The 24,224-nt window shown below is 35.4% G+C and overlaps 1 protein-coding gene across 1 annotated transcript in view; it reads left to right on the top strand.

Annotated features, from left to right (window-relative positions):
- CEP120 (centrosomal protein 120) overlaps positions 1-24,224 on the top strand; it is a 28,420-nt gene extending 4,196 nt beyond the window's left edge. The window contains exons 2-16 of the mRNA XM_031557457.1: positions 652-778; positions 1,725-1,866; positions 4,839-4,987; positions 5,242-5,439; positions 6,952-7,179; positions 7,431-7,635; positions 9,661-9,826; positions 11,297-11,446; positions 12,260-12,442; positions 15,416-15,512; positions 15,605-15,757; positions 16,399-16,488; positions 17,093-17,185; positions 21,063-21,224; positions 23,176-24,224. Of these exons, the coding sequence (XP_031413317.1) occupies positions 652-778; positions 1,725-1,866; positions 4,839-4,987; positions 5,242-5,439; positions 6,952-7,179; positions 7,431-7,635; positions 9,661-9,826; positions 11,297-11,446; positions 12,260-12,442; positions 15,416-15,512; positions 15,605-15,757; positions 16,399-16,488; positions 17,093-17,185; positions 21,063-21,224; positions 23,176-23,322 (2,290 nt within the window). The 3' untranslated portion in view covers positions 23,323-24,224. The remainder of the gene's footprint in view (positions 1-651; positions 779-1,724; positions 1,867-4,838; positions 4,988-5,241; positions 5,440-6,951; positions 7,180-7,430; positions 7,636-9,660; positions 9,827-11,296; positions 11,447-12,259; positions 12,443-15,415; positions 15,513-15,604; positions 15,758-16,398; positions 16,489-17,092; positions 17,186-21,062; positions 21,225-23,175) is intronic.

Raw genomic sequence — 24,224 nt, 5'->3', positions numbered from 1 at the left:
AAAGAAAGAAAGAAAGAAAGCTAGAATCCAGTGCTTTTATTAGAAAAGCATAGTTCAAGCACTGGATTCTGGCTTTCTTACGTATACCCTGACAAAGAATTAACTTCAAGCCTGAGAAGAACTTCAAGCTAGAAGAACTGATACATTGGTTTTGGTTTCCAGAACAGTCATTAGTTTTAATTGAAAGTATAGAGATACTGGTAGAATCTGTCAGAGAAATGAGAAGACCGCTTGAACTTGGAGGAGGGAAAGATATCTAAATGTACCTCATGCTAGACACCACACCTATGCCTCTGAGAACATGCAGGTGCCTTGCAACAGTCTTTTGCTCCCAAGTGAAGTTGCAGTTTAGTTGCATTACTTGATTCATAAACGTAGAAAAGACTGAATTTTTGTTACTACTCTATTTTTAATAGCTCTTGAGGCTCTTTCAGAGTCCAGTCAGCTTCTCTTACCAGAATTATCTATTTATTCGTTATCTGTCAGTTAATCCCAAATTTTTAGCATTGGGTGTAAACTGAATTGCCAGCTCATTGGAACTAGCTATGTAAGAAATCTCAATAAATTGTCATTGATATACTTGAAACATGTGAATCATTTATTATGACCTAATTGCACGGGTTAATTTTTACATTTTGGATTTCAACTGAGATGTTCCTACAGGCTGCAGCGCACACCTATCAAACTCCAGTGTTTTGCTTTGGATCCTCTGTCTTCAACTAAGGAGAATATAGGCTATATTGTGCTTGATTTAAGGGCTATGCAGAAAAAGAAACAGGTATGTTTCCAGGTGTAAAGTCCTACATTTTGATGTTTATAAAATAGTGCTCTGACAGTAGAATTTGAATTAAGGCAGAGGTATAATCTTTGAGTTGTTCAGGAGGAGTATGAGTCCTACTTCATCACATACTTGTCTTTTTTTTGAGAGAACAAATGAAAGTAGTTTTGTGTCAATGTTATTGGAATGAAAAATATTTACACAGCCTGCTGTGCAATATGAAAAAGCTAAGTATGCAGATTAAAAAAAATTCTTACCCTTTAGAATTTGAGGATTGAAACATTTCTAATCATGTTTAGTCACTGTCATAACTTATTAGCTGGGGAAAAGAAGAGAACAAGGTCATTTACTGAGCAACTAAATGTAGTTAAGTCAAAATTTTAGAGAGTGAAGCTGTTCGTAATGTGTTCTTTTTTTCTTTTTTCTTTTTTTTCCCTATGGAAGATGTCTAGGGGTTCTGATGTTCGGGCCCATTAACAAAGCAGGAGAAATCATGATTGTTTATATAGAATCTTGATGAGTGAATTTTATATTGTGCTTAATCAGGATGTAGTTGTGGCATGGGTCATGATACGACCTTGGTTTAGTGTTTTGACATCACACTTAAAATTTATAATCCATGTAATATAGTCTGCACTCTTTTAGTTGAAGATTTAAGCATTCTGTCTTCTAATTAGAAGGCTAATTTTATATTTTGCTTCCCCACAGTTTACTTTGTAAATCAATGGAAGAGAGTATGTTAAACTCATCTTCCAGGAATGGTGATACAGAGTCATTGAGTGTAGCAGCGTGTACAAAATAGACCACGTTTTTGTGGATGAACGCTAGGGTAATTTTCTGTGAATAATAAGGTAGAATTGCTAGAGCAAGTCTGTTGTCTATTACAGTATTTTATGATTTTGCTAATTTGAAAATGCTTTTTCCTTTTCTGTTTCTAATTTTGTAGACACCAAGGTGGTACTCTTTGCTAAGTAACAAGTATGCTAAATTTAAATCCGAAATAAAAGTAGGCGTTATGTTGGAAACTGATTCCAAAGCACCGGTTGGTGATTTAAAAGCAAAGGAGGCGGCCCCTAGAGAAGGGAGGGGTAAGTAATACAATACCATTGGCTTTGAATTACAAATGCTCCTGTTTTGGGTGTATATTCCTTGATGCAAACACGTTGTTTGAGCTCAAAGAGAGCTACAGTAGTTTAATATTAATTAACTGTAAATCATTTGTATCATGTGTAACCATAAAGCACGTGAATAGGAAACACACTGTGTTGTAATAGCAGAGGTGCTTTACTTTGTGTTACGTAGGTGGACAGAGGTGCAGGCTAACTGATCTTCAAAATCAGCATCGGAGACTCAAGCTTACTTCTGCTGGCATTTCAGTCAGGTTAGATGTCAGGGCTTTGGAAAGTCCTGTAGCTAAAGAAACAAAAGGAGTTTTTTTACAGTGTGTAATTCTAAATCTAAACTGACAAGTTGCCAAGTAGCGCAGTAATTCATTGCTTGACTAGTCAGCTTTTTTTTTTTCCCACCTTTTTCTTTAACTTTTTTTTTTTCCTAAACTAAGCCACTCAGTACTTACAACAGGTTTATCATCGATAACAAATTTTTGTAGTAACATCTGTTAGTTAACTGTTGGCAGCAATTCTGGATCTGGATTCTCTTCTACGTTCCCTTTAAAGGTACTAAATTAAATATATCAACATCTGTTAGTATTTGAATTATATTGAATAGTAGAAGGTGTCTCCATCTGTCCTGTGCTTTTCACTCATTTTTGTCTTACGGAGAAAGTTTAGGTTTTGATTTTTTCTTTTAATATTAAATTTCCGTAGAAACTTGATCTATCTGTTTTTATTTTTAAAGCAAAAAACAGATATATCTCTCTGCATCCAAAACCAAACCTACTTCCATTTGTCAAAATGGAGTATCCATTAGACTGGAGGATTTTTATTTACATACCTTGCAGTATATTCTATTCTTACTCTAAGGATAACTTCTTCATAATTCTAAACTAATCATTTGCTTGCCATGGTCTGTGACTGTGGTTTGATAAAATAAAGTTTCAGTGGCAACATTGCATAAGATTTCTGGCCCTTATTTTGTCATCTCAGCTGTGTTATGGGCTATGGCATTACAGGAGTTCCAGGTAAATTGAGTTTACTTCCAATCCTAGCCATTCTGTGATTCTATGGGACCCCAAGGATCATCAAGTTCCAACTCCCCTGCCATGAGTCCTTTCAAGTTCACAGCAAAGTGCAGGCAATTTTACATAATCTGAAGTTGGTAATAGAGGCAATGAAGCATTGTAAATGACTTCCTAATTTTTCACCTCTTCCTATGTGATCTGAAGCTCTGTCATCCTTCACGATGCTGGCTCACTGTATAGAAAATGATAGAAAAATTCTTCTTTAGTGTTCTAAGCGTTGGGTACAGCTGATCTGCATTGCCCAGTACTACTTTTGTTAGACAGGGAATGGTTTTCTTCTTTTAATTCATAAACATTTTTAATTTCACCTCACGGTCATGAGTGATCTAAGTTTTACCAGTGTTTGAAACAGAGCCTTTTGGTTCACAACCTGAATTGCTGTGAGATTATTAGTATTTGCTGTTGTTGAGGCGCTTTGAAATCTATTAAATTACTGTGTAGCAGTAACTGGTAAATAATTTAAAGGGCTCATTCCCGAGCAGGCATTGTGTTTCTTTGCTCCATCATTTACCTTATTTTTAAATGAAGCAGAGGTGTGTAAAGTATGTATAACTACAAGATTTGCCTTAACTATAATTTTGCTTAACATAAGTTGTGTAATGTGGTTTGTAAGCATTATTTTGCTTAATTCTTTTCCGTATGTCTTACTTTATTGTTCTAAACTGGACTTAAGGATGTATAAATTATTTGATGTTGAAGTACAATTTCAGTGCAGCTTAACAAATTATAATTTTTGGTTACTTTACCTCCTTGCCTCTAACAATTCTTCCGTCCGTGTCTAGCTCTGATGGTGAGTCTCAAAATTTTGTTGGGTTGGAAGTGGACTCATTAATGGAAATGTATCAAAGTTACTGTGATTATCCGTTCGGGGCATGAGGTGGATTTTAGAAACTGTCCTCTTGCATCCGGGATTGAGCTGGCTGTTTCTTTAAGTATACTGTCTTCTTGGTCTCATCTGTATAATGTCACATCTGTGATTCTGAAGCCTGAGTCTGAGGTGTTCAGATTTCATTTTCGTCTTCGATCTTCAAAGCATTCAGGCTGACAAGATCTTGCAGTTTTAATGGAATCCTTTTACTGGCAGTAAAAGCTGGTTTGCATACTGTATGCTTCATAGTATTGTAGAGTATCATAAGCTAAAGGGGATACACAAGGATATTTTGTCAGTTTTTGTATTAGCCTTGTGATACAAAGTTGTAGGTGAGTAATCAGTTAAAGAAGGCTGTAGTTTTGTGAGGTGTGTTGGTGTTGCTGGAGGCTGGCAGATTGGAAGCAGTGACCAAAGAGCATCTGACATACCGTGATCACACTTAACCCTGTGTGAAACCTAAAAGCACTGCTTTCCTGTATATTTTCTACAAAATTAGAAAAACTACAGTGCAAGTCTCTGGTGTTTTATGCACTGAAGACTTCAGGTAAAGCTTCTTCATGTGAGTCATTCCAAAGGTCTGCACAGTGAAACATTATATTTCATCAACAGCTGGACAGTCTGATCTGTCCAGTTACTGCCTTTCATCTCTTTCAACAAATCAGAGAAGAAAGAACATAACAGACTCCAACCTAATGAAATAAAGTTCACATCACTTTAGGAATGCTCCAGCGTTCTTTCTAGTGGTGTGCAAAATGATATATGTGGTCCCTGAGTAGAAAATAATTTAAAAAAAAAAAAAAACAGCACCACATCGCCTTTGTAATGAAGGGAAGAATGTTTGTGCTTAGAGATTTGTTTTATGCTAAAAAGCTTTGGAACCAGTCATCAAGTTCTTTATTATCTGTGTGGAATGATTATGATTATAAAGAAGATTCCTGCTGCAATTGATAAGATTGTAACTTATTTCTTAATTGTCTCTTTTCTCTTAGTGTCTGCCCTTCTTTCTAGACTTGATCCTAAAAGTATTGTACCAGTCCTGAATGAAGAAGAGGGCTATCATCAAATTGGACCAGCAGAATATTGTAGAGACTATTTTGTTTTGTCTGTAACCATTGCATTTGCCACACAATTGGAACAGGTTTGTTTCACGTCCCATTTAGTTTTGAAGAAATACTGCACTACACTTGTATTTTTGCCATCCTACATCTCCTTTCTATTTAGATTTTTTTGGTTTCTTGTCTCTTGTAAGAAATAGCCTTGCCTCTATGCTGAATGAATATAAATTAAATTGAAATTGTAAAACTCTGTGTAGTACTAACGTGTTAAAAGATGAGAATTCTTTTGGGCACTAAAACTGTCATGATGCATTATTCTTTTTCACTTCTCTTTTAGTTAGTTCCTAGTACGATGAAGCTTCCTGAGCATCAGCCTGAGTTTTTTTTCTACTACTCATTACTGGGAAATGAGGTAACAAATGAACCTTTCACTGATTTGATTAATCCAAACTTTGAACCAGAAAGAGCTTCTGTTCGAATACGTAGTTCAACCGATGTCCTTCAAGTTTATCTTTGTGCACAGTCAAAGTTGCAGGTAAGGTGTTTCTTCTCAAATGTGAAGGAAAACAAATGAAATACTGAAAATAAAAGAAATAGAAACTGGCTTTCACTGAAACTAGATTTCCCAAAACTTCCTTATATTACAGTGTTTTGGCTAAATATAACATATTTTTAATGCCAGTATGGGAAATATTAGCAAGTTTCCCTGCTCAGAGAGAGTGCAATCTCTTTAACACGGTGACTTATAGCATAATTTGATGGCTGCATGTCATGGCAGAAGATACTGCTCCAAAATGGTAATGTTGCTAATGTGGCATCCCCAAAGGCTCTCATCCTCCTGAAAGCTGACCGTCTGCAAACCATGCTCCTGTAACTCTCGAATAAGTCCTAAAATCACTTGTCTTCAGCAGTGTGTGTGAATAATAAGAGGAGTCTGGGATTTCCTCCTGCTTCTCAGCTGTTTTAAAAATGCTGCAGCCATATTTAGACTGTTATGGGATATTGCTTGCCTTTAGCTGTACCTTTAATGTTGGAGGGCATTGAAAGGATTTCTAGTGATCTGCACTTGGTCACACTTAAGTCATACTTAAGTGACTACTTAAGTAAGTCAGTGTTTCTGAGGGTAGTGTAGGTTTTCTAAACATAGCTGTTAAGTACTACAGTGTTAGTTATAGAAGGTCCATATCCAGACTTATGCTTTAAAGACAACTATCTATTTCTTGATGTACAGCTGTTTCTCTGACATAGCTTCTTAAAATTTGGGATACAGTAGTAGAGCATTTTTTTTTTTTCTGATCCTTAATTTTAATATACTTTTTTCTACTGAAAATGAAGTGTAATGCTAAAATGTGCGAATTTGGGTGTATGTGCATATATGTATATTTGTCTGTTATATGTATTAAATGTCAAAGTTATAATACAGCGCTCTGGTTTGCCTGAAAAAAACTAAGAAGTAAGTTTTATTGGGGAAAGTGAAATTGATGTGTGAGTTTCAGAAAGTAAATTTCACTGAGGAATGTAAATCACATTTTTTAGATCCTTCTACTGACAAAGGCAAATGTTAGACTCTGGAATGTAGAAAGAATTGAGTCAAAGTTTGAAAAAGGAATTAAGATTCTTAGCAAGAGTCAAGAGTATGATTACTTAATTCTATTAAGCTATTTAAGCTTAATTAAATGATTTAAGTGGAATCTAAATATGAACTTTCAACTAATTGCTTTATTTCTTCCTGAGTGGTGCATTTCATATCTTTATACCTTACGGGTGTGAATCTGTACTGTGCTTACAAGGCACACACTAATAAATTTGTGATCCAAAAAGGGTGATGTGATGATTGTCCTCAAAGGACAGCATGCACTGATCTGCTGCTGTGATAACACTAGGCACAGCCTGCCAGCTCAACACTGAAATTTCACAGCAGTTCTTACACTGCTCAGAATACTGGTTCTCATCATATAGGGAGTAGACTAGGGATGAAGATTTTTATTAGCAATACATATGAAAATACATATGGCATTTACTTCCTGGTACTTCTGTATGTATACAGATTCATCTTTGCTGTGGTGACCAGTCCCTTGGAAGCACTGGAATACCCTTGTCTGGACTACTGAAGAAAGGAAGTGTGGAGATTGATCAACATCCTATGGCAATAGAAGGAGCATTTGTCCTTGTTCCACCAAATAGAGCTAAGCAGAACCTGCCACAGTTACCTCTGGATATGTCTCCTACTGTTGGGGTATCTGTAATTCTGCAGAAGGAGTGCTTAAATGTTCAGGTATAACTTACTAGTTACTGACATAGTTAAGGAGTCATTCCACAGTTTCATGTTTAAGAGAGTATTTCTAAGTCATATTTGACAGTTAAGTATGTAACAAAAAAAATCAGAAAAAGACCAAGTTGTTTTACATGAAGAATACTTTCATTACTTCATTTTTTCTATGCCAGAAAGATAATCTAAGACTTGCCGAGACAGAATTTTTCCCACTCAAACCATGATCAGTAATAATACCATATCACTTCATTCAGCCTTTGATTCCTTCAAATGTTCCAACTGAACCCAAACAACCAAAGAAAGATTTTTCACCTATTGATGGAGAAGCAAAGGGCCTGCAGCAGAGATCCCAGGATGTCCCTTCTCAAATTGACCACTCTTCTCCAATAGAAGGTGAAGCAACAGAAAGTGAAGCAGAAAGTCTGAAGTTTGAAAAAGCCACAGAGTTGAAGGAAGCTGGTATGTGATATATGTCGGTTTTTTGTTGGTTTGTTTTCGTTTTTCCTAATTGCCAAGCACAGTCTTGGGTTATGTACTACCTATCCATGGTCATAAAGCTTTGGCAAGTAAGAATTATTTACACAGGATAGTGGAAGTGCTCCTCAGATTGAGGATTTGTTGCTGTCTGGATTGTGAGTGATAAGGATAGTCTTCATCTTGAAAAAGAATACCAGAAGCATTTGAAATTACTTGAATTTGAGAATGGGGAGGTTTGGTAGAAACTCATGAGGAAAATGATTTCTTCGGTTGTAGTGGTCTAAAATTCAGATGCATTAAACAGAAAGACAAGGAAAATGCAGAAATTTTAAAATAAGATTTTTTTAAAAAGGGATACTGATCCTAAGGAAACCATGTTCTGTAGCAGAAAATCTTGCTTTTTAGTATTTGTCTGCTATTTCTGAAAATTTTTTTCTAATCCTAACAGGTCTTGGCAAAGCAAAGGTTAAATCCTTTTACATTAAATGCATCAAATCTTCTATGAGCTATAAAACTGTTTTGAATCTGTGGTTAAGAATATGTAGTTAACACCTTCAGTGTGCTTTGGCTTGATGAAAACATGTCATTTCAACATTATCTTTCAGGGCTTGTGGAAGAGTCTTGTAAAGCTGTTAACAGTACATCGAATAGCTCCCAGTTTTCAATTCACAGAGCAGTGCAAAATCACTGCTGTTTTCAGGTCTGGAAAATTCCAGTAATGCAAAATAACTTATGACAATTAGTACATTGAATGGAATTTAAATATAGTAGCAACTTAAATGATTTTTAACTCTAGATTGTATGCGTTTTTATGTTTTCTTCTCTGTGAGAGCATTAAAGTTCTTCCCATTCATTTAATTGCACAAAGCAATTTAGTGCCATAATCTGTTACATAAGTAACTCAGAAGACTTAATTTCATTACCACATTATGCTAGCTAGCTGATGTTGAAGTAGTGAAGTTTTTACTTTTTATTATTAATGTAAACATCACTCCATAAACCAGCAGAAGGAAAAAAACATTTGATCCTAGCAGTGATGTTGGTTTGTTGTTGTTTTTTTTTTTAATTACAATAACAGAAACATCTTGGAAGATTATGAAGAAAACAGATCAGAACAACTAATGCTTAAAAAAGGCGGATGAGCTCCTTTCTGACCAATCTTGCCTTTTTAGTCTGCTTTAGTTTTGAAAGTTTTGGAAGCTGTCTTTTGGTAACCTATCTATAAAAATTTGTTGTTTGACCTATTATATTTTTGAAGGAGGTAGTGGAGAGGCTAAGGTCCCTGTTCAAGGACTTGATAAGCCTGGAATACTACTGTGATTGAATTTTATAATTGAACAGGCCCCTTATTGTCAGTATAGTTTCTGTTTACCAAATAATGGTATGGACAGTCCTATCCTATTGATGTGCGTGCATTAACAGATACATGTTGTGGTCTTAGCTGTAGCCCTTCAGTTTTCATTTCAGTAGTGAACCATAAGTGCAGGAGCAATGGTTTATACTTTCTTATGTGAGCATCTTAATAGATCTGGTTCTCTGTCCTTTACAGTCTCAAATTAAGGAAGTCAATTCCAAGTAGTCTAACCTAGTGTGTGTGTATATGTGTATATAAAATACAAATTTTATTATTATTATTGTAAAAGCACCTCTTCTGCATGCCCTCTAGCAACTGTTACTCAGACTGTAGAAACAGGTATCCCTCTTGGCTCCGCAGGGTGATGCAGTATCTTAGACGTTACCTCAGACTTCTTCCAGAAAAAGACACTTACATAGCTTTAAGAAATAGGAAAATATCTTTCAAAAATATTTTATTTTTAATTTTATTTTACTTTATTTTATAAGCAGTAACTTATAGTGGCTATTTTTTGTGGTATTAGTTTGTAGTACAAGGAACTGAAATCATTTAGGAAGTAACTCATTTGCTTGTATATAAGAAATGAGCTATATATTTTGTTGTTTGGGACAGAACAAATTATTAAAAATGTGCATGTTCTCTTGTGATTTCAGCGGATGATGCTCCGGTAGTTGCACCTCAGCCCAGTCCTGTGAGTTCTGGCACTGCATCGGCACAGAAAATTCTCATTCCAGCAGCCTCTCACCATTTTTGCTTTTCAATAGACTTACGAAGTGTGCGTGGTCTAGAAGTTGGTTTTCCAGTAAACTGCATTTTAAGGTATGAATTGTTTTGGTTTTTCTTGTTCTTGGTAGTAGGGCAATTAATACTTCTGAATAATTGCTATCAATATTCTACCTGATGAATTTTACTTTCATTTAGCTGAATGCTTTGGGATGTTCGACTAGTCCATCACTAAACTTCAGAGAGCATTAAAGACAATATGTAACACTTAACCTACACTGGAATTCTTATTAAATAGCTCACCTGAATATCAGTAATTCTCATTTCTCTCCTTCTGACTATTTTTCCAGCTGATAGAAGGAGTAACTTCTGAGGCATTTAATATCTCTACCAGGAACAAGTTGTGTTTTAGTAAGATCATGGGATGTGTGTGATACTAAATCTAACATACACACACTCTTTTCTTAAAGTGAAGAACTTGTGTAGTAAATGTTTTATCATTCTGAGAAGTAGTATTAGCGGTTTGATGGCCTTTTCATACAGGGAGCAAGTTTTAGTAGGAAGATGCATCTATTTTTGTTACATCTGTTCGTCACCTTGAAAGAATATACAAGCTTTTGGATAATTGAATGTTGTGCTTCAAGCAAAAATACAAAGCTTCAGTGCTAGTTTGGAACATGCGTGTAAAGACAGTTTGTTACTGTAGTGGACATGAAGGAAAAGTATGGGAGCACTTCTGGAGCATAATCTTCAGGGAGCACAAGTTGCCATGAAGAAGTTGAGGATAAGAGAAATAAACTAAAAGATGCAGTACCAATTCTTTAGCTTAGTGTTTTTATTTTTTACTCTTCCAGTGTTGTTTTTTTTTTTTTTATCAACATGTTTTCTTTTAGGGTTTCATTAAAATTATGGTTTGAAATTTCATAGATATTGGAATATGAAACATTGATGTTAATTTATAGCTTTCTAATGTTAAATAAGTTGGCATTTTCAGTTTGAGCAAACCAAAGTTCAGTAAGTGCTTGGCCTCTTGGTTATCACACCCTGAATTTGCTGATACAGTAATTTCAGTACACACCCAGTCATATCTGTTGAATATGTCTTTCCTTTTAGTACATTGAACCGTGGGCATTATAAACATAAAGCATCAAATGTCAGTTAAATTTTCAGGTGGTTCTGACACTGAGTGTATTTATACTTTATCAGTCATCATGGTTGAACGATACACAATTACATATACTATAAACAATGACATATACAATAGTACTTAATTCTTCTTCAATTATTTTATAAAGTGTGCAGAAAAATATAATTTTACTATAACAAAAGATTAATTCATGTTTCTGAACATCCATATGGATTTTGAAAGCTTTTTGTCAAAATAACAGCAAATACAAAGGAAGCTGCATTGGTACTGAAGTAAATGAGAACTAAATATTTCAGAGGTAAGTTATACTATTGCATGTATTTGTGCTGTTTTCATTAACCTAGTTTTTCTTTTTGAACAAGCTTAAAAAAATTAATCACATCTTTAAACTGATTGCTGTTGCAATTGTTTTTTATTAGGTATTCCTACCCCTTCTTTGGCAGTGCAGCACCTATTATGACAAGTCCTCCTACAGAAATCAGAAAGAACATGGAAGTTTTTCTTCCCCAGTCCTACTGTGTATTTCACTTTGCAACTACACCTCATCAGCTTCAGGACACGTTTTTCAGGTCATCACTTTCATTCTTTTTGTCATAATAATATTGAATGTGTTTTACATTTTTCATAGCAAATAACATCAGTTTCTAATACTTTACTGAAGATCTTCAGGTTGAGAGCTTAGTAAAGAATCAAAATGCTAGTAGCAGTATATATTTAATACATTGCTCTTTCAGTTTCTTTTATTACTTACATTTATAGACAGAGACTCAAATTCTTGTATTTGTCTCTTGAGTACTTCTGTAGGCTGGAGTCATTGCATGCTGCTGCATTAAGTTTTCAAATTAAAGGTTAATAACATTTCTAATGAAGCATTTTTCTCTCGTTTGTTTTAATATATGATGAGCTCTGATATCTTTGAAAATATTGAAACACGGGAAACTGAGTACAGCTCCATTGTGGGTTATAGCATGGTTTTTCCAGAAGTAGTTTTATCCCTTTTGACAGGGGATTAAGATGTGGAATAAAAGAATAGTCAAAACAGTGGTATTTTGAAAGAGAAGGCTCAGAAGATCTGTTCTATGAGTGACAGTGGCTGAAGTATCTATAGATAATTATGAATGAAGATGATCTAGGTCTAATATTATCAAAGTTAAAATTAGTCAGTCATTTTTATTGTGGTATAGCTCTTCATTGTAACTGGAGTACTGATGAATAAGTGATGGAAAATATACCAGTTCCACAAATGTCATTCCTCTGAGTGAAAGGCAGTAAGCCTCTATTGTTGTTTGACTCTTGTGACCAGTAGTGATTTGGGAAGTTACATGAAGTCTTTCTCCTCTTGTTTGTTGATCACTGACACGGAGATCATTTTCTTGTTTCAGACTACCTCTACTGGTTGAATTGTGGCACAGGGATAAAACAGCCAAAGACTTGCTTCTAGGGATTGCAAGACTTCAGCTTTCAAATGTTTTGACTTCAGAAAAAACACGGTTCTTGGGTGGTAATGGTGAACAGTGCTGGCGTCAGACTTACAATGAAGCAGTCAGCGTCATAGCAGCACAAGGGTAATAACTAAAAATTCCTTTATTTGTAGCAGATTTTGAAGAATTATTTTTTTAATATTTCTCTCAACAATGGCCAGCTTTTCCTGTTTGCCTTTTTGCTTTATAGCTTTAAAACCTTTCTTTAAATGGAAGAAATTGACGCATTCTTGTAAAGGCTGTGTTTTGTTCACAGAACTCTACTGATGACCCTATAGTAGAAAACATGCTTAAGAAGTAATAATTTTTTTAATCTTTCAACAATTACTTGCAGTACTCTTGCGATTTTTTTTTTATGATAAAAGAAGGAAGTAAGAAATGTTGATGAATTGAATCTTCAAAATCAGACATTTAATTAGGAGTGCTACAGGTCTTCTATACTTGCTTTGCCCAACTGTAGGAAATTCCTACATAATATTTTTCTCAGTGCATGGGTACTTAAACTGTTGATACATCAACTTGGTCATTTTCATACTAGGAACTCTAAGGAATAATAAATAAAAAAATGAAATAGAGAAACAAAAAATTAAAATAGAATCATGTCTATTAACAGAACTTGCAGGGATCTCAAAGTGTGTTGCTAATGTTTGAAAAAAATACTGCTTGAAATTAAGTGTAAATTGATTTTGGTAGTCTGCAAATATTAGGAAAATCAAACTCACAACCTTTTAATGTTTGTTTGTTTTCAACCTAAGCTTTTCATTTTGAGACCAGATAAATGGTGATTGTTTTCCTCACTTGAAAATTCAACCTATAGTTTCACGGGACAGAAATTCAGGACTTTATTATTTACTCCCACCTTTGTACAGAAGTACACTTCCCAACAGCTCGTGTTTGTGAGACTGTACTTTAAATTGGATGTCTGAAACAATCCTTATAGGAAATAATTCTAGTGAAGGATACTGACTGAATTGGTGAATGGGCTTATTGCAGAGCAGAAGGGTGGGAGGAGGCATCCAGGAGATAAAACAGTTTGCCACAGGCATACTGTGCAACACTGCACTGCTACTAGAGTCATTTTCTTTGGTTTATATCATTTAATAGTGGTCTTGGATAAACTTCACAAACAGATTTAAATAAATAAAAAAAACAAGAAAATGTTACTGAGGAGCCTTCATGAGTAAGTTATGTAAGAGTTGTGAAAATCTTGTTTGTCCATAGCATGCTTTCAGCTCAACTGACTTCAGTGGAAGTTAGGAGAACAATCCACAGAGGGATTATACTCTGGTAATAGCAGTGTTTTCTGCTTGAGTACATCAGAAAGAGTAGTGGCTTTAGTTAATGTTTCTGAAGATGTTTGTTTGTTTACTTGAGGGATTGACATTCTTTTTCATACATATGGAGAAAGTTAATTTACTTGGTGACTTTTATCTTAAGCCCTTGTTGAAATCGTGAAGGGTTCTAGTAGTTGGTGTCTAGATCTTCGTCCTTTTCTGTGTGATAATGAAACCTGATTATGCCTTTTAAAAATAAGTAAAAATTCTACTTAGTTAGTGTCAAGGAAAATTCTGAGGACAGATAGGGCGACCAGTATCTTCTGTCCTCTCAGACTTGCAGAAAATTGATCTCTGCCTCTGCTTAAGTTTTTGCTGTGTGGCCTGATTCTGTGGAGAGTTGATCTCAGTGGACAATAAGGTTGATGCTTTCTCAAATAATAGAAGTTTAAGATAAAACCTTTTTGCACAATATCTAACCGCTAGATGGCGTTCCCAAAATGGCCTCAGCTGTGCATTCTGCTGTTCTGATACTTTGCTGGTTTTTCTCCTGTTGGTGTGATATTCATTTTAGACTCATATGTTAAAATACCATAATTATATTTCTGAAGTCCGTTACCTTAAATGTTGTTTTTTAATCAGTTACTGATAGAAAGTTGTAAGAACTCAATGCAGTAATTTATATTAATTTATGAAATGCATGGATAGCCCTGCTTTTTCCTTAAAGGGAGTAGTGTAAAGGATTGCTTTTTTTTTTTTTTTTTTTTTTTTTTTTTGGAAACAATTAGTTTTGTCATTTTATAGCTGGGAGAGGGGATTTCTGTGAAAACTTAAATGGTTAATTCCCGTGGCTTTTTCTTGTGAATCACAGTGTTGAGGCTTTAAGTGATTGTTCCACTGCCTTCACATCCTTATTTAGTTTACAACTGATATGGTTTTTTCTGACCACTTATAAATCTATGTTGTAATGTACTTTCACCTTAGACTGGTGATAACATTCAGTTAAACAATTTGTCTGTGTATTCTTTCTCTTAGCGTCTTTCTATGCAGAAAACTAATTTTGTTTACTGCATTTCATCTGAGTTTAGAGGTAAGACAGCCAAAGGCAAACTGTTCTGTTTGGACAGAAGCTGTAACTTACTTCAAATTAGTTTCCAAAAATATTTGTTTGCTGGACATTCTCTCACTGTATTTGAAGATACAGTTATTTGCCATAAAAAAGTCTGTCTCTAAGTGCATGTAAAGCTATCAGTTGTCTGTGCTGAAGCTTCTAAAAGCATGCTTTTTAGAAGCCCCAGGATACCTTAGCACAAATGACAAGTTAGGTAGCTTATTATATTGTGGTTAATTAGAAAGTTTTTGTTAATTTTTTGGAAGGTTAACAGAACTTTGTTGTGTATCTTAACATGTTCAATTCAGTAGCAAAATGCTTTCAACAGGTATCCTTTTAAAACATTTAAGACTGCAGATACAATTTCTGGATCATGCTCTTACTACAGGATGTGTTGATTATGATTAGATGCTGGTGAACTAAGTTCCTAGTCACAAGCTTAGGTGCTTAGATCAAAAAAATGTACTGTAGTAGCATAGATGAGTCCTCAGGTAAACAAAGTATGTGGGAGAACCTGGTTGGAATGTCACAGAGAAGACTGTTTCAGAAGTCTTAGAATTCACAGAAAACCAAATAGCTCTTTAACTTTGTAGTTTGCATGTTGTCTTACAGTTCACTTCCTGTATTTTTAAGTCTGTCTTAATTAAAATAATATTCTAATGTAATTTTCAGGTCAGACACCAGAATCGCAGAGCTTTTATATGCCATCACTTTGGAAGACTATGGACTTGTGAAAATCCATGAAGTTCTGGTGTCAGACTCTTCTCAAGTAAATTTTGCATTGATCTTGGCCTTTTTCCCTGAACAGTTCATTCCGTAGTTTTGGGTTTTTTTTCAATTAAATATTCATTGTTATGTCAGTGTGTAGGTGCTGGTCAGCAACGGCAAGCCACTCAAACTCAGCTTCATTGTGCTTCAGAAAAACAGCCAGAACCCCGAGAAACTCTTGAATACAGAGCGGCACTGGAATTAGAATTATGGAAGGAAATGCAAGAAGATATTTTTGAAAATCAGGTTTTTACTCTTCTACTTTCTAAACAACATAACCACCTTGAAAAGCTTTGGCAAAATTGGTGGAAGGAATTGTTTTTTTTCTTAAACTTTCTCATATGCTTTAAAGCTTTGGAGATGTATAAAAATATCTTTTAATACCCTTAAAGGCAGGATATTAATTATTATTATGAAGTGATAAAGTAGTTGCTGTGTAATGAAATATTAAAGTTTCGATTTCCCTTCATGGGTTCTGCAGTGCAGGAGGTATTCAAGGTGCAAATTATTACTGTTAAGTATTAACTCTACAATTATTTATTCTCAGTTAAGTCCTACTGCTGTCTTTGTACACTTGAAACCATTCTGCTCATCCTATAAATGTTTCCTCTAACAGAGTGAAGATAGGTATTGTTGCAGTCCTGTGCAAGTTTGATAGAGTGAGAATCTACTTTGTCTTGGAATATTTTTTCAAAATTAGGCTGCTTTCACAATTCATTTGTAAGAGTAAGGAATATCTTTCACTATCAAAGTCATACCAGGAGTTACAGTAAACCAGTCTGTTAAGGGCTTAATTCTGCTAGCTGTCTCTCTAGATTGTGCTAGCAACAATTTTGCTTTGAGTTCCTATTTTGGGACTTTTTTTTTTCATTTTTTACTTTTAAAAGCTTAAAAAGAAGGAAATGGCCCGTATGCAAGCACTTGCAGAAGAATGGAAGAAAAGAGATGAACAGAGAGAAGCACTAGTGAAGAAAAAGGTATGGAAGCTAGTTTGTATACTTGCTGAAAAGTCTCATTATAATTTTTATAGTAATGTGATAAAATACTTTGTAACTACAACAAACAAAAAAGAGACAATAGGAAATTCTCACAGCTTAATACTAAGTATGTATTTAGTCACAACAAAATAATTTGATTTGCTTCAAAATCTGGCTAATCATATGTTTGTTTAATATTGATGGGAAACTGCTAGGTTGTCTACCTTTTGTAAGATTATCTAGACAGAATTCTTCCTACACATCCCTTTAGTTAGCTAGCTTTCTCTGGAGGAAGGGGTTTAATCTCACTTGGCTCTTGTGAAAGTAAGAGTTTAAAAAAAATAGCAACAGTACAGTTGGAATATGTTAAGCTGGGTTTCTCTCAGATTATTTCTAATAAAATAAAAGTTTGTTATCATAACATCATTAAGAGCTGGAAATTTGTTTTCTATGTACATTTCTAGACCAAATATTATTGATACTTAAGTTATAAATTTTGAAATCTTCAGCTGTCTAAAACAATGGTTATTACAGGAGAAAAGGTTTGTTGTTTGTGTGTGTGAATATATATATATATGTGTATGTATGTATCTTTTTAATACAGGTAGCAGAATATACTATTCTGGAAGAACAACTTCAGAAAACCCTGAGAGATCTAGATCAACGAGAACGACAGCTTTTGACTGCTGAATTAGAGGTAAAAAGTCTTTTGTCACTTTGTCCAATTTTAATTAAGTTTTCTTATAAACAAAGTTGTGATCTATACAATAACTAAAATAGCAGCATTCACACATAAATGAGTACTAATAATTTAAAGCAAAATTTTTATAAGGATGCATGTTTACTGAAATAGAAGTTTTACATTTAAGAGTTTGCTGAACAAGTGTAGAACTGTAAACACTGTTTTCTTAACAGAATTAGTTGAGATGCTTAATAGCACTACAATATCACAGTTAGGTTTAGTATTCTGTTATACTAAGTATTGTACACGCATGTTTCATTTGAAGCAGTAATTGCTAGATGAACAGAGAACCAGGTGATAAGGAATGCTGGAAAGAACTGCAATTGTCCACGTTTTGTCATCCAGGAATTTGATAGAACTCCTGTCTTGTATTTTTCAATAGTGACAGAACCAAAGAAGGTATGGTAGAAACTGGCAGCTATGACTGTTTCTGGATCTCACTAAATATCCCACATCTAGGGAGCAAGATGAGTCCTCAGCTAGTAATATGGAAAAGGGGCATGGGGTGAACTTTTTTTCTTTTTTCAGAACAGTCTCACAATATAGGTAGTTTGCTGTGGTTGAATTAGCAGTCCAGCTGTCTCTTTTCTCCTGTAGCTCATGTTACCCTTTTTATAAGATGGAAACAAACTTGGAAAGAGATGTGAAAAATAAGAAGAAAGGCAAAGAGCAGTGTACCCACTGATAAATGAGAAAACTATTTTCAACAGACATGGAGAATGCTGTGATCCTCAGTGAGTTCTTTGCCTCAGTCATCATGGCTAGTTAGGCTTCCCACACCTCGTGTCCCTGAACCTCTAGGCAGGGGGGAGGGAGGAGAAATCTATCCTGATGTAAAAGCAGAGGAAGTCCAAGAGAGTCTCAAAAGGCTGAATGCGTACAAGTCTTTGGAGCCAGACAACATAAATCCTGGTCTTCTGAAGGACTGGCTGATGTCATTGCTGAGCCACTCTCCATCATATTTGAAAAGTCATGGCTGTCAAATGAAGTTCCTGGTGACTGGAAGACGGGAAACATCACTCATTTTTAAGAAAGGGAGAAAGGAAGACTGGAGGAACTACAGACTGGTGGTTTTCTCATCTGTGTCTGGGAAGACCATGGAACAGATCCTTCTGGCAGCTATGTTAAGGTACATAGGAGATGAGGAGGTGATCAGAGACAGCCTGCATGGTTTTACCAAGGGCAGATATGCTTGACCAGACGAGTGGCCTTCTATGATGGAGGGATGGCATTGCTGAACAAAGGAAGAGCAGCTGATATCATCTGTCTGAACTTGTGCAAGGCTTCTTGCTCTGTATTCAGCACTGGCGAGGCTGCATCTCAAGTACTGTGTTCAGTTTTGTGCCCCTCACTACAAGAAAGATGTTGAGGCCCTGGAGAGTTCCTAAAGTAGGGTAACAAATCTGGTGAATGGTCTGTAATACAAGTCTTATGATGGGATTGTTCAGTTTGGAGAAGGGGGAGGCTCAGAGGAGGAATGATCACTTTCTATAATGTGAAAACCTGAAAAGAGGTTGTAGTGAAGCAAAATTGGGTTCTTCTACTAGGTAACAGTGATAGGATGAGAGATGATGGACTCAGATTGTGCCAGACTGGATGCAAGGAAAAGTTTCTTCTCAGAAAGGGTAGTGAGGTATTGAAACAGGCTGCTCAAGGAAGTAGTGTAGTCACCAGCCCTGGGGATTTTTAAGGAAAGAGTAGATGTTGCGCTGAGTGACATGATTTAATGATATTGTGTTGATGATGTGGTGATCTTGGTGGTCTTTCCAGCTTTAATGATTTTATGGTTCTGTGGTTCTGCACCACACCTTTAAATTGGAGAAATATAGATTTGAAGGATGGACTATTCAGAAGGCAAGGGGTTGGTTGGATGGTCACAGCCAGAGGGTTGTAGTCAGTGCCTCTATGTCCAGGTGGAAGCTAATGACAAATGGTGTCCCCCAGGGATCTGTCCTGGGACCAGCGCTCTTCAACATCTTTATCAAGGATATAGATGGTGGGATTAAATGTACCATCAGCAAGTTTGCTCATGACACCAAGCTGATTGGTGCAGTCAGTACAACAGAAAGAAGGGATATCATCCAGAGAGATGAGGGCAGGCTTGAAAAACGGGCCTGTGTAAAACTAATGAGGTTCAAAAAAGCCAAATGCAAGGTGTTACACTTAGACTGGGACAATCCCAGGTATGTCTGCATTCACTGATAGCGACAGGACAAGAGAGAATGGCTTTAAACTAAAGGAGACAGATTAGGCTACACGTTAAGTGGCAAATATTTATTCAGAGGGTGCTGAGGCCCTGGCACAGGCTGCCAGAGAAATTGTGAGTCCCTGTCCCTGGAGCCATTCAGTGCCAGGTTGGGTGGGTTGTGGGCAGATCTGGTGGATGGCAGCTTTGCCTAGGGAATGGGAGTTGGAGTTCAGTGACTTTTAAGGCTCCGACCTAAGCCACTCTGTGACTGTTTTCGATCCAGTGCTTGTGAACAAAGGTCAAGTCCCCAGCAGAGGGACTGGCCGTTTGAGCCTGTGTCCTGTTTTGTGCTCAGGACCTCTTTATACCACCCAGAATGTAGTTTGTACTGTAAACTCTGTCTGACTTTACCTTCTGTGTACAAAATATAGTGATTGTTTGATTGAATGTATTTCAGTCTGAATAAAAATAATTACTATTTTTCTCGTACACCTTTGTCTGCTTTAAATTTAATGAGGTTCTGATTGGAGAGTTTAGGGGTGATAAAATCTGAGGATTCTAAAGGAGTCTAGACAAAAATATGTAGAGTTCACTTAGCAAATACAGTTTGAGAAATGAGCAATTTGGAGAGATTTGTACTCAGCTAGCAGTCATGCAGGCCAGTAACATCTGCTTACAGAATTCAATCATGTCAAAGATTGTTCTCTTATTAAGCTCAGCTAGAACTTCTTTCAGTGCTCTCATTTTGAAGAGTGTCATCTTAGTGAACTAAAGACATTGTCTTGGCTGTAGCTGAACCTTTGCTATTTCTGCACTGAAGGAAAATTTTGAATTTTTAAATTGCTAGTGGAAAATTAAATTGTCTATTTGCAACTTAATTTAGGAAGCAAGTAGAGACACAGATAGCACTGCTTTGTTTTTTTGTTTGTTTGCTTGTAGTCCAAGTATAGTAATTGAAAGATGATTAGTTATGCTAAAGGAAATAAGAGGATATACAAGTTCTGCTCTGAAAGTAATGCTTCCTATGACATCAGAGGCAGATAGTATGGCAGTAGAGGTTGACCCTTCCCATCAGTATTCCCTTCCATGTTGTTCACATGGGACAGGTGTCAGCAGAAGGGCAATCCGACGGAATGGAGTCTGACACGGAAGTGCAGATGAAGCAAAACTGTGGAGTTGAATTCATCTGTGAGGGAAAAAATGGCACCCACTGACACTCATGTACACATTTATGGAGACTAAGCAGTGGCTGTGAGCACAGTGAGGCAGTGGGTAGTGCATTTCATCAGTGTGAGTTGCTTCCCCTGGTACAGATTTGTACAGGTGCAGGACGCAGGCTCTTATTCATAGTTGGTGAAAACACATAGCTAATGGTGGTGACTGTGTTGAAAAATAGTGTTTTGTAGCTCAGAATTTGCTTTATCAAATAGTGTTATTGTGATCCTTGTATCTGTTGTAGTTTTTGTGGAAATAAATGGGAGGTATCACTGTTGGAACAACCTACATATTGTACGTATCAGTAACAATATAATTTCTGTTAAAGTTTAAAAATTGAAAATAATTTTTTGTCATGAATAAATAGTAGCATTTTTAAGAGACTAAGATCCTGAACCTACAGATTAATGCAGCTGTCTCATTTTTAAGATTCAAAGAGGAAAGAAGGAGTTGCAAGCAGAGCATGAACAAAATAAGCAGGAGGTACAGGATTCTGTGCGGCGAACCAGAGAAGAGTGTGCCCACCAGGTTGAACTAGAAAGATCAAAAGTCAAGCAGCTGGGAGAAGATAAGCTTCGTATACAACAGCAGGTATGTCCATTTATATGTTCTGCTTCCATCATTTACTTTAAGATAATGGCAATAAAACCTTAAATATGTTAAGTGGAGGAATGATACTGAGACAAGCATATTCTGGCAGTTTAATACATACTTTATTTCCATTTGTTCAGTGAATTACATGGAGAGATCCATCTCTGTCAGTCTTGCTTAATGTTAGGGCCACTTTGCAATGCAGTTGTTATAACTTTTTTTTTAATGCTGAAGATCAAATTATGATTACAAGCATATGTTGTGTGTGGCTGTGATCTGAACTTTGGTGTACAGTTCAGTAACTTCTAATGAATTTTTAGCAATGAGCATCTATCAAAATGTCTAGGTAGCTTGACTTTGCAATTCATTTTATGCTTTCACTGCAAAGATTATTTTTATCACTCTTGAGTAGGGGTGGAGAGGCAGTAATCCTGATGTTGTGATCTGTTTTGAAAATAGTGCTTCAAACCAGAGGAATCTACACTGCATTCTTTTGTCCTGTATGCTGTCTTTTGCACTGACAAAACTAGCCCAACTATATTTTGCTGACTGTTAAGGAATTCCATACAACTGTAAAAGTACTACGATTTTGGAGCATATTTAGAAACTTATGTTCATTAAATCTTAATAAGAGTTGAACTTCTTACACTGCTTTTCAAAATAGACGCACTACATCAGACCAAAGGTTAGATTTTGAGGCAAAGAAAACAACTGGGACAAGCATAGAAAATACGGTTTTGCTACAACCAGGATTATCATCAGGAGTTATATATATCCTGAGCGAGAGGCTGCATTTTGTATTTATCTGCCATCAGTGGAAGTATTCCTCTTGAACTCATCTGACTGCTTATAGAAAAAAAAGTTTTAGCTGTGCAACATCCTGTTTAGTACACTCTGTAGTTTGTGTATTTTAAAATATATTTTGTTTATTTTAAGCTTGTAGCTTAATATAGATGAGTAATTGTTTTGTGCCCATGCTACATGCCATTCCAGACATGAACTCTACTGTGTTTTGTATTCCATTGTATGAAGGCTATGCCTTCTGCTGATCATCCTGCTTGCCTCTTTCTGTATAGCTCTCGCTATACAGCTTTCTCACAAATTCTATTAAAAATAATAAATTATATAATAAACATCAGTGAAAAAAATTGTTTTGGAAGAAAAACTTAGGCAATTCAATTAGGAGTTCCAAAGAATTACAACATTGATATATTAGTAAAATAATAAAATAATAAATGTTGGCTATGTAACAAAAATGAATCTTCTGAAGCATTTTCTAGCTAAGAAACATTTATTCTTCTGTAGTGTTATTTTATCAACAGAACATTTTTATTAGTTGTTTTATTAATAACATCAATACAACAGAAAAAAAAGTAGCTGTTAAGTTTTTGACTTGTTTAAGTTTTGTAGCAAAGTAATATAATCACATATTGGCTTAATTTTTTCAAAATACTCGTTTGAAAAAAGGAAATCAAAGCTCTTTTTATGTTGTCTTCATGAAAGTCTGGAAGTACACAGTGAGGGCAGAGGTACGCAGCACTAAGTCATTCGTCATGGAACTGTTTGCTTCAGCCTTTTAAATCATTATTTGGCTGTATGAGATATTGGTCATTTCCTCATCCAGACATTGCTAAACAAATTATGCTCCTGAAATTTAGTCAGGAATAGAACTTCATATAGCAGATACCATCGTTGACTTTCTTTAAAAGTTGTGTGTACATCTAAATAGTTTTGTCTTCTGTGTTTCTTTTGCAAGTCTCTTTTTGAAATGCAAACAGCAGTGTTTATAAATCATCTGCTTTTGTATGAGGAGAGACTTGTTCTTTTCTTTCTAGTATAGAGCAAAGATCTTCTTTAAAATTATTAAAACATTAGTGTATGCCATCTCCAATATATCATTAATCATGACTGTGTAACTCTCACTATCTGTTTTGTTTCTATTTTAATGTAGCTTTATGAAGCAGAAAATAAGTACAAAATTTTGGAGAAGGAGTTCCAGCAATACAAGGAACAGCAAAGCAGTAAGCCAGAAATCCAGCTACAGTCGGAAATAAATCTTCTCACTTTAGAAAAGGTATCTTGTTTTTTCAGTCTCTGAAAGCTATTACAACAGTCCAATCATTGGTGAGGGAGATGTAGAATAATTTTGCGTGAGCCTGGTTGATTTGTCTATTTTGTTCTATTTTTACTTTTTTTCAATAATTTCCTCTAGCTAAATATTCATAGATAATAAGGCTAGAAGTGGCATTATTTCTGTAGAGGAAGCTATCGTGTTAGAGGCCAAGTCAGAAAAAACAAGCTTATTTAATGAATTGCTACAGTTGTCATTTCTGTTTGGGAATCAGTGTTCTCTTCATAAAATCAAACGAAAATTAACCTCGTGAAGGTTAATTTTCACTGTTAATTCGTTGTGTGTTGTTTTTTGTTTTTTTTTTAATATTTCTGGACAGAAGTTGTGTTCCTTACTGTCACAAGTTGTATTCTTTATATCCTATGCATATAGATATTCAATGCAAAAAATATTCTGTGCACAGATACGGGCTGGAATTTTTGAGAGTTTTGGGTCAAATTGTTGACAGAATCTTCTGGAAAAAAACCACAAAAGACTCTTGGTTATACAGCTAGTCTGCATGTTATTAGATGGTCGAATAGCTTCTAAAATACTAGCAGATGATTCAAAATGTTTTCTTGTACAGACATAAAATTTCTAACTAAAATTTTACTATATTTCTTATTTTTGCTTTTTAAAAACTCTTCATAAAGATAGTGCTAAATAGCTTTTTTCCAGTTAAAAGAAAATATCACTATGTTAGATTTTTTGATAGAAATGTTTCATTTTTCAGGAAACTGTGCTCTGTACTTTATGTCTGTTTTCATTTCATGCCTTCTATATTTTTGCAAAGTGCAGCAAATTATTTTTCTTAGAGTTTAAGAAGTTTTTAAGATTTATGATTTAGACAGTAAGATCAGAGATAGCCACTATATGCATAGACTTAAAAA

The sequence above is a fragment of the Meleagris gallopavo genome, chromosome Z (assembly GCF_000146605.3).
Source record: "Meleagris gallopavo isolate NT-WF06-2002-E0010 breed Aviagen turkey brand Nicholas breeding stock chromosome Z, Turkey_5.1, whole genome shotgun sequence".
In the NCBI taxonomy this organism is placed as follows: Eukaryota; Metazoa; Chordata; class Aves; order Galliformes; family Phasianidae; genus Meleagris; species Meleagris gallopavo.
Note: the sequence above shows the minus strand (reverse complement) of the source record. Positions and strands in the feature narration are given on the sequence as shown.